The following is an 18,156-nucleotide window of genomic DNA, read 5'->3' as shown; positions in this document are numbered from 1 at the left end:
TCTGTGACAGTCCAGACCACCACCCATCCAAATGCTTCCTATGTCATCAAAACTTTTCACTGTAAGCAACTTTACTGAATGCGGCCAGAGGATGCAATTGATCTTTGGCTAACTCTTAACTCCTTAGAACACTTCAGAACTACACACTGTCAAGGCGACTTCAGCTTCAGCTTGAAAAACGGTTTTTTGAAGCATCGCCTCTGGACAGTGAGTTATTTAAGCCACACTGTCATCTAGTGGTTGACTGGGAACTCTGGGAAAGGAAGTTTGTTTGTAGTAGTAAAGGTATTAATCATCCATTAATGTGGGAAGCAGCATGCACAATGGATAGAGCAGGGGGCTGGGAGTCAGACAGTCGTGGGTTCTAATCCTGGCTCCGCCACTTACCTGCCGTGTGACCTTGGGCAAGTCTATGGGCCTCAGTTTCCTCATCTGCAGAATGGGGATTGAGAATGTGAGTCCATGTGGAACAGGGGTTTTGTCCAACTCGATTCAGTTGTATCTACACCAGTGCTTAGTACAGTGCCTGGCACATAGTAAGCCCAGAGAAGGGAAGTGACTCATTCAAGGTCACACACCGGACAAGTGGCGGAGCCGGGAATAGAACCCATAACCTTATGATTCCCAGGCCTGTGCTCCCTCCACTAAGCCATGCTGCTTCTCACTACCTTGGCTTCCCTCACCCCCGAGGATGATGAGGCATAGCGAGGAGCAATTCAGGCTGAACAATGGGGTCAAACAAGGCTGTGGAATGAGGCTTTCTCTTTTCCCTGCGACAGTGGGGTGAGGGCGTTGAAGTAGACAGAAAGCAAACTGACCAGTAGAAAGATGCAAAGACATCATTTTAAGACCCGCAGGAACCTGTCGGATCTTTGCTGCTGACTTTCACCATGGACTTTAATGATGCAAGGGGTCACACGGGCGAAGATGATGAATATTTGTGAAAGACATCGTACTGTGGGCTCGAAGCGAAGTTAGTTTCTGCCTCCTCGAATGACGCTCATCACATCATCGGGTAAGCGATGACAAAATAATTCAGCTCTGCATCTATAAGCCTTCTGTACTTCCTGTATGTCTCTCGGAGAATTCTGTCCTCGTCATTTGTCTCATACTTGTTTGTGTAAATTCGCACCTGTGAAAGCGGCAGAAGGATCCATGAGCTGTCGTTAGTGTCACTATCCAAAGGACCACAAGTCGCTAACCGCTGAAATCAATTATCCCTTGTGCTGGAATAGCATTTTTATTGCTATTTTATTTTTATTTTACCTTTAGGGTTTGCAACTGGCATTTTCCCTTTTCTTGATATTCGAGAATCCTCTCTACGAACTTCACGTCCAGGAAAGCCCAGATTTTGAAGTAAAACAGCTTTTCACAGATCAGAATGAGTTGAAGAAGCTCCTCATCTAGGGTTTCGTGGTTATTGTTGAACTCGAAAGTTAATTTCTGGAAAATAATCGAAAGAGGAAAAGAGTAACTGTTCGGGTGGAGGAGGGGCTGAGGACTTGAATACTTCTGCATCTCCTTTCTCCAAATCAATCAATCAATCAGTGGTATTTACCAAGTGCTTACTGCATGCAGAGCACTGTGCTAAGCACTTGGGAGAATACAATATAACAGAGCTAAAGGGGAGCTCTTTGTTTGCACTCTTCCTTCTCTCTGGAACTTCTGTAAAATGGGGATTAAGATTGTGAGCCCCATGTAGGACAACCTGATTACCTTGTATCTACCCCAGTGCTTAGAACAGGGCTTGGTACATATTAAGTGCTTAACAAATACTATCATTATAATTATTATTATCCACATTTCCATTCTCAAGTTCCTCCCAAAGGAATTTAGTCTGTGTCTGTCTCCAGAACCCTCTCACAGACTGGAAATTTCTTGAAGACAAGGTATTGTACTCTTCACAAGTGCTTAGAACAGTGATCTTCACACAGTGGGTGCTCAGTACATACTACCGATGGATCGATTGTCTTCCCCTCGTATCCTTAGTCTTCCTCCACCTCTCCCAATTTATAAATCCTTTTGGTCCATCTCCCCCATGAGATTCTAAGCTCCTTGTGGGAAGAGAACGTATCTACATACTCTGATATATTGTACTTTCCAAGTACTTAGGACAATGCTCTGCATCTAGTAAGCACTCATTTTTTTTATGGTATTTGTTAAGCGCCTACTTTGTGCCTCTTACTAAGCTCTGGGGTAGGTATAAGCTAATCAGGTTGGACACAGTCCTTTTCCCACATGGGGCTCACGGTCTTAATCCATATTTTGCACATGAGGTAAGCAAAGGACAGAGAAGTGAAGTGACGCGCCCAAGGTCACAGACAGCAGGGAAGTGGCGGAGCCAGGATTAGAACTCAGGTCCTTCTGGCTCCCAGGCTCTATCCACTGGGCCACGCTGTTCCTCAATAAATATCACTGATTGACCAACTGCCTTGTGTCTGAGATGCTTTCCCAAGTGCTCAGTTCAGCACTTCCCACTCAGAAGGTGCTCAATAAATGTCATTGGTGGACTGATTGACCAACAAAGTGCTTAGTACAGTGCTCTGCACACAGTAAGTGCTCGATCAATTTGATTGATTGACTAAAAGCCAGACTTCCAGATAACTGGGAGGAAGTGGAGGGAGCAGAGCAGACTGGGATAGTCCGTTCTGGAGGGTCTTATACCAAGGCTTCTATCCCTTCCCCAGGGCCCACATGGGCTCACCTAATAATAATAATAATTATAGTGGTATTTGTTCAGCACTTACTATGTAGCGATGATGATGATGATGGTATTTGTTAAGCGCTTACTACGTGCTGAGCATTGTACTAAGCACTGTGGTAGATACAAACAAATTGGTTTGGACACAGTCCCTGTCCCATGTGGGGCTCACAGTTTCAATCCCCATTTTACAGATGAGGTAAGTGAGGCCCAGAAAAATGAAGTGACTTACCTTAGGTCACACAATAAAAAGTGGCAGAGCCAGGGTTAGAACCCATGACCTTCCGACGCCCAGGCTATATCCACTACATCATGCTGCTTTTTAGGTTCCAAGCCCTGTACTAAACGCTGGGGTAGATAGAAGCTCATCAGGTCCCACATGGGGCTCACAGTCTAAGTAGGAGGGAGAACAGGTAGAAAATCCCCATTGTGTATATGAGGGAACTAAGGCACATAGGACTGATTTATTTGCTGTGTGATCTTGAGCAACCTTCTCTGTGCCTCGGTTCCCTCGTCTGTAAAATGGGGAGTAAGCCCGTGAGCCCCATTCGGGACAGGGACCGTGTCTGACCTGATTAGCTTGCGTCTACTCCAGCACTTAGTACTAGTAAGTGCTTAACAGATACCAGTGTTAAGATGGAGGGTGAATTGGAAATAGTTCAGTGGTCTGCGCACTGTAAGACTTAATCAGTACGATGGCACTTCCTGGAAAACAGTGTGCCTAGTGGGTAGAGCGTGGGCCCGACTCTGTACTTGTCTGCTACGTGACCTCGGGCAAGTTTCTTCCCTTCTCTGTGCCTCAGTTCCCTCATCTGAAAAATGTCACACCAGACGAGCATGACCCAGGTCCTCTGACTCCCAGGCCTGTCTACCAGCTAGGCCACGCTGCTCACCTGCAGGGTCTTCCGGTAGTTTGGCAAGAGATCAGTGAGAGTGGGTCTCATGGACCAGTCAGGGTCGCTGAAGTAGCAGCTGCGCAGACTGATGCTCCGAATGGGAATCTCCTGCAGCAGGATCCGGGTTAAACGCTCGTACTTCATGACCCGCTCAAAGAAGAAGTTGACCTTCAGGTTGGTGGCTTGTCGGGCCAGTTTGGCCCAGGACAAGCCCCAGACCACCTGGCTGTGGGGGTCGTGCACGTGACACTTGATGTTCAGCGTCCACAGGGAGCTGGCGTTGTTCTTGCAGAGGATCTCCAGCAGCTCGTCGGAGACACAGTTGTAGTTGAGCGTCAGGACGGCCAAGCGGCGGAAGGTGTCCATGATGTCGTTGAACTGGGGGTAGCCGTAGACCGAGAGGTGGTGGCTAAAGTAGTCCTCGATGTTGAGCACCGAGGCGAAGCTGGCACTCTGCAGATGGCTCAGGGAGGCCAGGATGGAGCAGCCCTGGTCCAGGGACACCTTGGCCCCACGCAGGTTCAAGCAGTCCAGGTGCTTGCTCATTTTCCTCAGGAAGAAACTCAGGCTCTTGACGAATGAGGTTCTTATGTGACTCCTCCAGACCATCCGGTCGAGCTCCAGATGCTGGATGGAGAGGGACTTCAGGCGGTTGTTGCACCTGCCCAGGTAGGAGAGGAGGCCTCTCATGGTCAGCTGAAATTTCTTGGTCAGGAGGGAGTTGTAAGGGTTCATGAATTTGATCTCCAAGTGCTCCAGGTACTTGCCGAATTTCTTGATGTACCAGAGGGCCGACTCGAATTCGGTGGCGTGGGAGCGGGACGGCCTCCCACTGAAGGTGATGGTCCGGTGGCGCCAGAGGTGGGCCGAGTACATGATCTGGTTCCATTTCCTGCAGACCAGAGAGGCCCGAGATCGGTCCCTGTCCCCCAGCCACCAGAAGACCCTCTGCAGGCAGACGTCTGGCAGGCGGATCCAACAGATGGGTGGGTAGGGGCGCCTCTCTTCCCCCATGGCCCAGCCGGATTGGGAGAAATGGGGTCGCCTGGGGCGCAGTAGTGGGCCAGAAGTCTGGGACTCGCCGGGGGGGAAGACGGAGTCGCTGGTCACTCAATTCTCGCGGACAGCAGAAACGAAAACGGCATCGCCAGGGTTCGAGGAGAGGTGTGGCTAGCTCTATGGCTGATCTTCCTTTGCCACTCACTCCTCGTGCCCCTTTCTGATCCCGGACAGGGGATTGAATTGTGCGTCACTCAGTCGTCATCAATCGTCATCATCAATAGGATTTATTAGGCACTTGCAGGTCACTGCCCTGGGTGCCGGGTTGGAGGGAGTAGGGCGGGGAGGGCGAAAGACGCAAATGACAAAGCCCAGGCCTTTGAGCTCATAATCTGTTCGGGGAGACTCACAATCATAACAGCGACACACACGAGAGCATGTAGTGCGAGAGGCTAAAGAGTGTCTATCTCTGCAGAAACAGAGATCGCAGGAACATATGAAGCGTCTATATGTGCAAGACGCTAGTAGGCTCTCGGGAGCACTTTCGTACGTATCTATTCTTTATTTATTTTCATTAATGTCTCTCTCCCTCTCTAGATTGTAAGCTTACTGGGGGCAGGGAATGTGTCTGTTTATTGTTCTATTGTACTCTCCCAAGCGCTTAGTACAGTGCTCTGCACTCAGTAAGAGCTCAATTAATGTGATCGAATGAACAATGAAGGAAGAAAACCCGGGCCCTGTCTTCGTGGAGTTGAAAATTGAATGGGGTGAGAAGGTAATGTGGTAACTACTGTAATGAAACTGAATCTGAATGGATGTTTAGGGACAGTGTCAAGTGGAGGATATTCCTGGGCAAATGCTTTAGTGAAAATAACGAGTGAAGAAAATAAATTCAAATATATTCCAATCATTCTTTTTGAACATCTTAAAAAATGAAGATGGAGGGTAAATTGGAATCAGTTAGTGTGGTCTAGTGGGTAGAACCTGGCCTGGGAGTTAGAAGGATCTGGGTTCTAATACTAGGTCTCCCATTTGTTTGCTGTGTAACCTTGACAAGTCACTTCCCTTCTTTGTGCCTCAGTTCCCTCACCTGAAAGATGGGGATTAAAACTGAGAGACCTATGTGGGACATGGACTTTATCCAACCTGACTAGCTTGTATCTGCTCCAGTGCTTAGTACAGTGCCTGGCACATAGTAAATGCTAAAAAATACCATAAAACAAAAACAAACGATCAGTGGTGTTTATTGAGTATTTACTTTGTGCAAGAGCACTGTATTGAGTCCTTGGGAGAGTACAATATGGCAGAATTAGCAGACGCATTCCCCACCCATAGCGAGCTTACGGCTGTAGTATAATATGAGCTAATCATCATAATCATAATAACGATGATAATACTATTACTTCAGCTACTACCAATTACCTTAATAATATGCCATTTGTAAAGTGCTTATTCTGTGTCAAGCACCATACTAAGCCTCTGGGGTAGATACAAACTATTAGTCTTTTTTCCACCAGTTGTTCACATTTTCCTTTCCAGTTTTTATGTCCTGATATTCAATAGGTAGATTTTTCACCTGCCAGGTGAGAAGTAGACGCAGACAGGTTATACTCATGAGGCGGGGAGAGGTGGAGATTGGTCAAAATTTGGTAAAGGTGGCAAACAGATGACTCGGGAACCCTGGCCGGGCTCTCCTGCCAGGCGTCCGCGTGGGCAGAGTGGGCCCTGGCGTATTTATACTTCTATTTATTTATATTAATGACGTGGATATAGCTATAATTCTGTTTATTTGTATTGATGCTACTGATGCCTGTTTACTTGTTTCGATGCCTGTCTCCCCCCTTCTGGAATGTGAGCCCGTTTTGGGCTGGGATTGTCTCTATTTGTTGCCTAATTGTACTTTCCAAGTGCTTAGCACGGTGCTCTGCACGCAGTAAGCACTCAAAAATACGATTGAATGAATGAATGAATGAATGAATGAAAGAATGCAACGTCATTCGCCTCCCGGGAAGTGAGTTGGTAACCCAAACCCGGTCCCAGAGGTTAATCCACCTTCTGGAAAGATTGCCGTTGAACACGGGCTGGCAGATCCCAGAAAGGCAGCTCATGAGGAGGGGTTGATGGCAAAGGGGACCCCCATTAGAGCTGAACTTTAGGAACAAGGCTTGGGGTTCATTGAGCTGGAGTGCAGACCCAAGGTGGCAAGGCTTTGGGGGCTTGCAGGGGTGGGAAGAGGAGGCAGTGCTGGATCTGGAGAAGGATGGTAACCTTGATATTCACCCCATCCTCAGCCCCATCTCACCTTTGTCCCTATCTGTAATTTAGTTATTTATATCAGTGCCTGTCTTCCCCTCTAGACTATAAGCTCCCTTTTGGACAGGGAGCGTGTCTGCCCACTCTGTTGTATTGGACTCTCCCAAGTGCTTAGTACAGTGCTCTGCTCTAATGAGGTGCACAACAAATACCACTGATTGATTAGAAGTCAACCCCTTCTCTCCCTGCCCATACCCCAAACCTCCTGACTCTGACCTCCACCCCTTTTCACAACCAAATTTATAGCAGAACGATTCTTTATTATTACGCAAATGCCAAGTTCAAAGAGGCCAGCAGAGGAGAAAAAAATATTAGTGCTCTTTGATAGAAAGAGTAGATTCGTCCAATTTTCACTTCCCAAAACCCCTGTTGAAAGAAGAACAAAAAGTTAAAACTGAGGTTCGATTTTTTTCCCACCTGATTTCCCCCAGAGTTTGAAAATCAGAGTTGTTTTCTCAGCCTAGAGGAGATGCTGGAGATGAGCCACAGAATCACCTCAGTACCATGAAAAGACAGAGACTTCTTCAAAACATTCATTGCCATACCTTTTGGTGAAGGAAGCCCTTAGTTCAGTTTCAAGCTTTTCAGAGAAGCTAAAAAGAGGCACTTCTTCTAAATAAGAGGTAGGGAAAAAAGAACAAAGTAGAAAGTGAGAGGCCTGGTCTGGATTAGGATTGAGATGTGTCTGTTCAAAGAGAAGTGCGAACTGGTAAATAGTAGAGATCGCCTCCCGGGAAGTGAGTTGGTAACCCAAACCCGGTCACGGAGGTTCATCCACCTTCTGGAAAGATCGCCGCTGAACACGGACAGGCAGATCCCAGAAAGGCGGTTCATGAGGAGGGGTTGATGGTGAAGGGGACTCCCGCTAGAGCTGAATTTTAGGAACACGACTTGGGGTTCACTGAGTTTACAATCTCTAGATTGTAAACTCATTGTAGGCCAAGAATGTGTCTATTGTTGTACTTTTCCAAGCATTTAGTACAGTGCTCTGCACACAGTAAATGCTCAATAAATATAATTGACTGACTGACTAACTGGTGGTGGTGGTGGAGGGGGGTGGAGGCGGGGAGGGAACCTCTCTAGCTCCAGGGGATCTTTGAAGCCTCTGATGGCTGTAGGGTATAAGAACAGAAGCCAGGAAGGAAAGGGGTTGAACTTTTCTTCCATTTTTAATGGCTATCTTCTCCTAGGGGCTGTTAAAATGATAAATGGAGACTGGTGACAGGCTGAGAGTAATCTTGGAAAGCCCAAGGGGAATTATGAGAGGGTTGGTGAGGTAGCCCGGGTCTCAGCCCCGTCTTCCCTTAACAGAAGCCCTATTTAAGCAGAGAAGCAGCATGACCTAGTGGATAGAGCACAGGCCCGGGAGTCAGAAGGACCTGGGTTCTAATCTTGGCTCTGCCACTTATCTGCTTCATGACTTTGGGCAAGTCACTTCACTTCTTGGGGCTTCACTAGTCTCATTCGGAAAATGTGGATTAAGACTGTGAGCCCTATATGGGAGTGGGACTCTGTCCAACCTGATTTGATTGTATCCACTACAGTGGCTGGTACATAGTAAGTGTTTAACAAATGCCGCAATTATTATTATTTAGTGAGCCTCCTCTGGATGCCATAGACTGTGCTAAGCACTTGTGGAAGAACAGGAGAAGTGTGAGTAATAATAATAATAATAATAATAATTATGGTATTTGTTAAGTGCTTACTATGTGCCAAGCACTTTAGTCTCTACCGGACATAAAAATGTTGACGAGTGGAGGCAACAGAATAAAACACTGACTGCACTGCTGGTTATATATTGAGCAGTCTCTGTTCTCAATAGGTCCTGTGGTGAGCCGGGAGTGGGGGCAGGGGGCAGGGGAGGGGGCCTACCTGGTGTAGGTGCAGTGTCGGCTTGGGGAGTAGGATGTGGCACTGGGGGCAGCTATCCAGCACATCAAATTCGCTCTCGTCTCCGGGAGCCTGTGGTCCCCAGGGACGTTCGGCTGAAGCGAGAGCCAGGCCGCCCCTTGCCTCTCTGCCCGAATACCACTTTCTGGCCACAGGCTTGGAGGCCGATGGGAACTCCTTCCCCTTTTCCTCCTTGAGAGGCTCCTTCGCTCTTCCTCCAGCGGCTTGGTCAGGAAAAGACGAGTTGGGCCCGGAGAGAGGATTTTTTGACTTTCTAAAGTGATGGGTGGACAGCAACTTGGTGAATGCAGAGAGTGGGTTGCATTGGTTCTGCAATAAGTAGAGAACAGTAATGTGGCTAGTAGCAGTCATAGTTCTCGTAGGCATTAAGAGAGCTTACTGTACTAAGAGCTGGGAAAGCATACATATGTGGGAATTGGACACTGACCCTGCTCCTTTTGAGGGGTCAGTAGTGCTGCGGCTACTGTATACCCCAATAATTATAATAATGCATTCATATCATACACACACACATACACACACATGAAGAGATGGAGAGAGAGAGAGAGAGACAGAGAAAGAGAGAGAGACAGAGTGAGAGAGAGAGACAGACAGAAGACAGAAATGAAAAGTCCTAGATCCATGTCTGGGCTGCATGAAGAAACCCCACTGAGGTCAAGGAGAGTCTGTTAATAATAATGATAGCAATAATAATAATAATAGTTAAGTGCTTACTATGTGCCAGGCCCTGTTCTAAGCACTGGGGTGGATACAAGCAAACCGAGTTGGACAGAGTCCCTGTCTCATGTGGGTCTCACAGTCTCAATTCTCATTGTACAGATGAGGGAACTGAGGACCCGAGAAGTGAAATGACTTGCCCAAGGTCACCCAGCAGACAAGTGGCAGAACTGGGATTAGAACACATGACCTTTTAACTCCCAGGCCTGTGCTCTTTCAACTAGGCTACGCTACTTCTCCGTGTTCATTTTTATGTGACTAATCCAATGTCCAGGAACAGGACTGGACATTCTAGTTTGGTCATTATTGCTTGAATTTAGAATATTTTTCAAACTGAGAAAATAGACTGAAAGGTTTACAAAGTTAGTGTCTCCCAAACATTCTATTTCCAAATTGACTCCTTTTGACCAAAATAATGGGAATTCATTTCACCTCTCTTCTTACTTCCCAGAGATGGGACATGAGAGGTAAACAGACTTGGAAAAGACTTTGAACTCCCGGGCAGAAATTTTCTGGGTTGATACCCAATTGAACCTCTGACATTGGGAAACCCGTTTAATAACCTGAACAAGCAATCAGGTAACAACCTTCCGGATATGGTTTGATCAATACTGAATTAATCCACTTCAGTTTGTTAAAATTGGAATTCTGCCCAGCAAAATGGGCTGATGAGGTACCCTTAGCTCTTGTGGATTTGATCTCTTGTAAGCAAGCTTTAAAACTTTCAAGCTTGGCAAGGTGCTTTTTCAGCAAGATCTGAATTTCCACAGGAATCGTCCTTCCTGCAGGGGAAATAAGGACAGCAGCTGCTCACCTGATGCTGGAAAAACTGGGATTTCAGAATCTCTTGTTTGCAGTTTGGACAAAGAACCTGCTTCTTTGGGGCTTCTGGGAAAATAGAAGCAAAACCAGAATGAAATCTGAATATGCAGCACCTGTGGGCCTGTTGTGCACCTAGCCCAGTTTTCCCTGGATGCTCACCATCCTCCTGCTCCTCATCCTCCTCCTCCATATCCAGTGATAGCAAGAGGCAGGTGGGCTTTCTCCAAGGAATCTCTGGGGAGCCCAGTCTATAGTTCAGCCAAGTTTGCATGGAGGCTAACTGAACTTGAGGTATTGATAATTATATGCCAGACACTTTGCTAAGTACTGGGGTGGGTTGAAGATATTCAAGCTGATTTTAGAGGAGATGATGCCCTGTAAGCTGGATTCATCAATCAATCAATTGTATTTATTACTACTACTTCTACTACTATTACTACTAATAATTACCGTGGTATTTGCTAAGCCCTTACTCTGTGCCAGGCACTGTTCTAAGCACTGGGGTAGATACAAGATAATCAGGTTGGTCACAGTCATCCATTTATTCAATCGTATTTATTGAGCACTTCCTGTGTGCAGAGCGCTGTAATAATAATAATAATAATGACGGCATTTATTAAGCACTTACTATGCACAAAGCACTGTTCTAAGCACTGGGGAGGTTACAAGGAGATCAGGTTGTCCCACAGTGGGCTCACAGTCTTAATCCTTATTTTACAGATGAGGGAACTGAGGCACAGAGAAGTTAAGTGACTTGCCCAAAGTCACAAAGCTGACAAGTGGCGGAGGTGGCATTAGAACACATGACCTCTGACTCCTAAGCCCGGGCTCTTTCCACTGAGCCACGCTGCTTCTCTAAGCCCTTGGGAGAAATGCAATATAGCACATAAGGGTCACCATCTTAATCCCCATTTTCCAGATGAGGGTACTGAGGCCTGGAGAAGCGAAATGACACACGGTGCTTGACGTTCAGACAGACATCCTTGTGCCGGCTCTGGTCTCTGATGAGGACGTACTTGTGGCAGTCGGAGCAGAGCTCCGTCCGGGCTCCGCACTGGTCCTTGTGCTCCTGCAGGCCGCTGAAGGGCACGTCCACCTCGCAGAATTCACACTGGACTAGACGCTTGGTGCACTGGTCCTGCATGGTGAGGTGGAGAGCGGGGGGAGAATTTGGGGCAGGGAGCAGCATCAGTGATCGATCAGGACACTGTGCGCAGAGCACCAAAGTCAATCAAATGCTGTTTGAGCACTTGCTGGGAGCAGAGGACTCGACTAAGTGCTTGGGTGATTGCAACAGAGTGGGTAGACGTGAGGAGCTTATTCAGTCATTCATTCAATTGTATTTATTGAGCGCTGATGTGTGCAGAGTGCTGTACTAAGCGCTTGGGACAGTACAATAGAACAATAAACAGACATATTCCCTGCCCACAAAGAGCTCTACTATATTCAGATAGTATATATGTATATATGTTTGTGCATATTTATTACTCTATTTATTTTTTTATTTATTTTACTTGTACATATCTATCCTATTTATTTTATTTTGTTAGTATGTTTGGTTTTGTTCTCTGTCTCCCCCTTTTAGACTGTGAGCCCACTGTTGGGTAGGGACTGTCTCTATATGTTGCCAATTTGTACTTCCCAAGCGCTTAGTACAGTGCTCTGCACATAGTAAGCGCTCAATAAATACGATTGATTCAGAGCACTGTAATCAATGCTTGGGAGGGTAAAATAGAGTTAGCAGACATGATCCCCGCCCTCAAAGAGCTTCCAATCTAAAGGGGAGGCTCTACTAAAATAAATATACAGATGGGGAGGAAGATGGGAAGTAGCGGGGCCTAGTGGAAAGTGCACCGGCCTGGGAAGTGGAGGACCTGAGTTCTAATCCTGACTTTTTCACTTATCTCCTGTGTGGTCTTGGGTGGGTCGCTTAATTTCTCTGGGTCTCGGTTTCCTCATCTGTAAAATTAAATCCTCTTCCCCCAGACTTAGATTATGAGTTCCACTTAGGACAGGGATTGTGTCCAACCTGATTATCTTGTTCCTTCCCCAGCTCTTAGTTCAGTGCCTGGCCTATAGTAAGTGCCTATCAGGTAACCTTAAAAAAGAAAAGGAAAAGAGGAAGATATATTTAAGCAACTGCTTGAGAAATGGGGCATGTATGATATGAAGCAGGTATGATAGGTACCGAAGTGCTTGGGTTTCTTGCAAACACACAAAGTGTGAAGGAAGCACAAAAGTGCTGTGGGGCAGTTGGGGGAGTATAACCGGGGGAGATCAGAAATCCTTTGGGGGAGGTCTCTGGGAGGAGATGTGATTTCAGAAGGCTTTTAAGATGGGGAGAATGGTAGTCTGGTAGATATAAAGTGAGAGGGACTTCCAGGCATGGGAAAGGACATGAGCAAAAGGCTGGTGGCAAGAGAGGTGAGAAGGAGGCGCAGTGAGTAGGTTAGCTTGAGAGGTACAAAGAGCGTGAGCTGGGGTGGAGTGGGAGAAGAGAGTGGATAAGTAGGAGGGAGAAAGCATCACCAGCAATGGCATGCATTGAGCGCCTGCTGGGTTCGATGCACTTGGGAGACTCCCACATACCCTGAATCAGCGGACCAATGGAAGGCAGAATTCAGGCTACCCTCCACTGATGCCCAACATACTTACCCGGGTGAATGGTTTGGGATGGGAGGAGAGAGGAGACAGGATGGAGTTCCGGTCTTCCTCTCTGAGTGGGGAGAACTCTGATCCCTCCCTCCCCCCACTGAGAGTCCTGTCTGGAGGTCCACAGCCCGAGAGGCAAGTGAGGGCATGAGGGTGAGGTGGCCTAAACAGCCCTTACCTTATGCTCCTCCAGCAGATACTGCTGCATACTTTGTTGGCACAACTGGCATCGCACCTGGGTGGGGAAGGAGGGAGAATCATGGGAAACTTGCCTTACCCACTCTGTTCTGTTGTACTCTCCTAGCGCTTAGCAGAGTGCTCTGCAAACGGGAAGCATTCAGTAAATACCATTGATCGATCCTGGAGGGCTAGCTGGGCCTGGGGAGGCTCTGGCTTTTGATTTGGGCTCAATTCCTCCCTATTCTGGATGTGGGTTCTAATCCCGGCTCTGCCATGTGTCGGCTGTGTGACCTTGGGCAAGTCACTTCACTTCTTTGTGCCTCAGGTACCTCATCTGTAAAATGGGGATTGAGACTGTGAGCCCCATGTGAGACAGGGACCATGTCCAACCTGATTACCCCAGAGCTTAGTAAGTACTTAACATATACCACAATTATTATTATTATTGTTACCCATCCCAGATAGAAATCCAAACCAAGCTATCTTTCTCAATCACCCTGGCCCTTGAGATTGTCCTGAAAACCTTCGATTCCCCCTTATCTGTTTCCACCCCATCAATCTCTGCCATTCCGCTCACCCCAGACCCAATTTAAAGAACTGGTAGCCACAGAGGAAGCGATACCTTATGGGAAGGAGAGTAAATCTTCCCAGCTGGGGAATTGGGCCCCAAATCCCTAAACCCCCAAATCTGAATCTCAAGCAAGTGCAAACATTTGGTCCTTTAATAAAATGGAGGCAGAAAAACAGACTAAAAAGGTGAATTGGGAAGCAAAAGAAAGGGACTTCACAAGGGGAAAACCCATAAGCCACGGAGGTCTGGAGGAGCACTTGGATTGTAGAGGAAAGGGTTTTCATTCATTCATTCATTCATTCATTCAATAGTATTTATTGAGCACTTACTGTGTGCAGACACTGTACTAAGGGCTTGGGAGAGTACAATAGAAGAACAAACAGACACCCCCTGCCCACAGTGAGCTCAGGGGAAGGAATTAGCAAAACTATTTTGCAAGAACAAAGAGGGTAAGTCATTCTCTTGAGGACACCCAGCAAATTGGCACATTTCCTCCAAGAGGCCTTCTAAGATTAAGCTGCCCCTTTTCTCATTTCTTACTCCCTTCAGTATCTCCCTGACTTGTTCCCTTTGCTCTTCCCCCCTCCCAGTCCCACAGCATGTACGTACATATCTGTCATTTTATTTATTTGTATTGATGTGTGTCTTCTCGCCTTGAGACTGCAAGCTTGTTGTGGGCAGGGAATGTGTTTGTTTACTTTTGTATTGTACTCTCCCAAGCGCTTAGTACAACACTCTGCACACATTAAGTGCTCAATAAATACAATTGCATGAATGAATGAATGAATGAATGAATGAATGAAAGAGGTAGAGGTGGGACTAGAATCCAGAGATTCTGACTCCCAGCCCCACACTCCTACCTTGCCCAGCCTAAGGCCAAGACCAACCTACCTTCTGGTGAGCTATTGCCTGATGTGCCTTCTCTTCTTTCTTCTGGATGGGTTCGTCACAGATCGGACAGACAATCAGAAAGCGGAGGCAGTGGGCCTCGTGGAGGGAGAAGTTGGTGGAAGCCACATCTTTTTGACTGTGAGGAAAGGAGAGGTGGAGATTCCCAGTGGCTTTTCCCACCATCTTCCCGCTTCCATCACAACGCATCCCTGCCTCACGCACTTCTGCTTCTTGTGGAAGCTAGGCGACGAGCATGAATGGGGCTACTGGGCTGCCCTTGTGGGCCCATTCCTTAAATGTCTCCTTCCCCAACTGAGCTCAGGAGCATTTGATTCCAAATCTGTTGCATTGTACTCTCCCAGGCGCTTAGTACAGTGCTCTGCTCAAGGTAAGATCTCCCTTCAAAGCCTTACTGAAGGCACATCTCCTCCAAGAGGCCTTCCCAGACTAAGCCCCCACTTTTCCTCATCTCCTGCTCCCTTCTGCATCACTCTGACTTGCTCCCTTTGCTCTTCCCCCTTTCCTCGCCCCACAGCATTTTCGTATATATCTGTCATTTTATGTATTTATACTGATGTCCGTTTACTTGTATTAATGTCTGTCTTCCCCCCCTCTAGACTGTGAGCTCACTGTGGGCAGGGATTGTCTCTCTTTATTGCTGTATTGTACTTTCCCAAGCACTTAGTACAGTGCTCTGCACACAGTAAATGCTCAGTAAATGCAATTGAATAAATGAGTTAATTAATAAATATCATTGATGACAGTCCAATATCAACCAGAACTTGGCCCATGGTGGAGGCTGATGAAGGAGCATGAGGTCCAGGGAACGATCATAGAACCCTCACCCGAAACCTCTCTCTCACCCACTCAAGACTGTCCAACGTTCACTCATTCATTCATTCCATCATATTTATTGAGCACCTACTGTATGCAGAGCACTGTACTAAGCACCTAGGAGAGGTTCTAAACCCACCTCCACCACTTGCCTGTTGTGTGACCTTGGACAAGTCAATTCGCTATGCCTCAATCCCCTCATCTGCAAAATCTGCATCTACTTAGGCTGTGAGCTCCATGTCAGACAGGGACTGTGTCCGTCTTAATCTACCCAGTGCTTAGGGCAGTGCTGGACGCATAGTAAACGCTGAGCAAATATCATTAAACAACCAAACCAAAACAATAAAACAATGGAGTTTCAATACCTGTTCTCCTTCCCCTTCAGACTGTGAGCCCCTCATGGGACAGAGTGTGTCTGATCTGATCACGTTGTGTCTACCCCAATGCTTCATACTTTGCTTAGCACATAGCAAGCACTTACTAAGTACCACTGGTGGTATTGCTGCCGGTTTCAAGTATGGCAACTGAGTGAGCTTTAAATTTGAAAATTCCCCAGAGAATTCCAACCGAAGCAGCATAGCCTAGGGGAGAGACCACAAATCTGGAGACCAGGGTTTTAATCCTAGTTCTGCCACTTGTCTGCTGCATTTCCACGGACAAGGCGCTTCACTTGTCTGTGCCTCAGTGACCTCATCTGGAAAATGGGGATTAAGACCGTGAGCCCCACTTGGAATGTGGACTGTATACAACCTGATTAGCTTTTATCTACCCCAGCGTTCAGTCCAGTGCCGGGCAAATAGTAAGGGCTTAACAAATATAGAACAAAATAAAGAATAAGAATAGAACAAAAAAGATAAAGCTCAATACTCCAGTGCTATCCCCCAGCTGTCCCAAATTCCCTATTCTAAGAGATCTGGAGTCCAGAAGTTGGAGATAGGGATGGGGGTAAGGGCGGGGAACTGGGCCACCCTCACCAATTCCTGCAGTACTGGAACTCCTTCTCGGTCTCCATGTTCCCTCTGCTTTCTCTTCTTATTTTGCCCGTCTCTTGCAGAACCAAGAAACGAAACTAAAAGTTACTTTACTAGCCCTGCCCACTGCAGTCAAGGGAGAGGATGGGCACAACCCTCCACCGCGATTTAAGGCTTCCGAAGGCTTAAATTTTTTTGATTTTCCTCAAAAATCTCCAGTGGCTACCAATCAACCTACACATCAAGCAAAATCTCCTCACTCTCGGTTCAAGGCTGTCCATCACCTCACCCCTCCTACCTCACCTCCCTTCTCTCCTTCTACAGCCCAGCCCGCACCCTCCGCTCCTCTGCCGCTAATCTCCTCACCATGCCTCGTTCTCACCTGTCCCGCCATCGACCCCCGGCCCACGTCATCCCCCTGGCCTGGAATGCCCTCCCTCTGCACATCCGCCAAGCTAGCTCTCTTCCTCCCTTCAAAGCCCTACTGAGAGCTCACCTCCTCCAGGAGGCCTTCCCAGACTGAGCCCCCTCCTTCCTCTCCCCCTCTTCCCCTCCCCATCCCCCTGCCTTACCTCCTTCCCCTCCCCACAGCACCTGTATATATGTATATATGTTCGCAACCTTGGTGTCATCCTCGACTCCGCTCTCTCATTCACCCCTCACATCCAAGCCGTCACCAAAACCTGCCGGTCTCAGCTCCGCAACATTGCCAAGATCCGCCCTTTCCTCTCCATCCAAACTGCTACCCTGCTCATTCAAGCTCTCATCCTATCCCGTCTGGACTACTGCACCAGCCTTCTCTCTGATCTCCCATCCTCGTGTGTCTCTCCACTTCAATCCATAATTCATGCTGCTGCCCGGATTATCTTTGTCCAGAAACGCTCTGGGCATATTACTCCCCTCCTCAAAAATCTCCAGTGGCTACCAATCAATCTGCGCATCAGGCAGAAACTCCTCACCCTGGGCTTCAAGGCTGTCCATCACCTCGCCCCCTCCTACCTCACCTCCCTTCTCTCCTTCTACTGCCCAGCCCGCACCCTCCGCTCCTCCACCGCTAATCTCCTTACCGTACCTCGTTCTCACCTGTCCCGCCATCGACCCCCGGCCCACGTCATCCCCCGGGCCTGGAATGCCCTCCCTCTGCCCCTCCGCCAAGCTAGCTCTCTTCCTCCCTTCAAGGCCCTGCTGAGAGCTCACCTCCTCCAGGAGGCCTTCCCAGACTGAGCCCCTTCCTTCATCTCCCCCTCGCCCCCCTCTCCATCCCCCCATCTTACCTCCTTCCCTTCCCCACAGCACCTGTATATATGTATATATGGTTGTACATATTTATTACTCTATTTATTTATTTATTTATTTATTTTACTTGTACATTTCTATCCTATTTATTTTATTTTGTTGGTATGTTTGGTTCTGTTCTCTGTCTCCCCCTTTTAGACTGTGAGCCCACTGTTGGGTAGGGACTGTCTCTATGTGTTGCCAATTTGTACTTCCCAAGCGCTTAGTACAGTGCTCTGCACATAGTAAGCGCTCAATAAATACGATTGATGATTGATTGATTGATTGATTGTACATATTTATTACTCTATTTATTTATTTATTTTATTTGTACATATTTATTCTATTTATTTTATTTTGTTAATATGTTTTGTTTTGTTCTCTATCTCCCCCTTCTAGACTGTGAGCCCACTGTTGGGTAGG

General features: G+C 47.3%; 2 protein-coding genes across 3 annotated transcripts; both read right to left on the bottom strand.

The window, feature by feature from the left end:
• Positions 1-856: 856 nt before the first annotated feature.
• Positions 857-4,796, bottom strand: FBXO39 (F-box protein 39). The gene is made up of 3 exons (XM_038759677.1): positions 3,595-4,796; positions 1,267-1,443; positions 857-1,132 (listed from the first exon to the last, which is right to left on the bottom strand). Exons 1-3 carry the CDS (start codon positions 4,609-4,611, stop codon positions 1,004-1,006), a joined length of 1,323 nt encoding a protein of 440 aa, XP_038615605.1. The 5' UTR covers positions 4,612-4,796; the 3' UTR covers positions 857-1,003.
• Positions 4,797-7,152: 2,356 nt separating this feature from the next.
• XAF1 (XIAP associated factor 1) lies at positions 7,153-16,527 on the bottom strand. Of its 2 annotated transcripts, XM_038759600.1 has the most exons (8): positions 16,462-16,527; positions 14,654-14,789; positions 13,190-13,246; positions 11,317-11,497; positions 10,352-10,425; positions 8,782-9,129; positions 7,455-7,521; positions 7,153-7,275 (listed from the first exon to the last, which is right to left on the bottom strand). In XM_038759600.1, the coding sequence occupies exons 1-7, from the start codon at positions 16,497-16,499 to the stop codon at positions 7,474-7,476; spliced, it is 882 nt and encodes a 293-aa protein (XP_038615528.1). In that variant the 5' UTR covers positions 16,500-16,527; the 3' UTR covers positions 7,153-7,275; positions 7,455-7,473. The 2 variants fall into 2 exon arrangements, with proteins under 2 accessions (XP_038615528.1, XP_038615529.1); XM_038759601.1 differs by lacking the exon at positions 14,654-14,789 and having other exon boundaries at positions 16,462-16,518.
• Between the last annotated feature and the right edge of the window lie 1,629 nt (positions 16,528-18,156).

This window comes from Tachyglossus aculeatus, chromosome 17, assembly GCF_015852505.1.
Source record: "Tachyglossus aculeatus isolate mTacAcu1 chromosome 17, mTacAcu1.pri, whole genome shotgun sequence".
NCBI lineage: Eukaryota > Metazoa > Chordata > Mammalia > Monotremata > Tachyglossidae > Tachyglossus > Tachyglossus aculeatus.
This window is presented reverse-complemented; position numbering and strand designations above follow the sequence as displayed.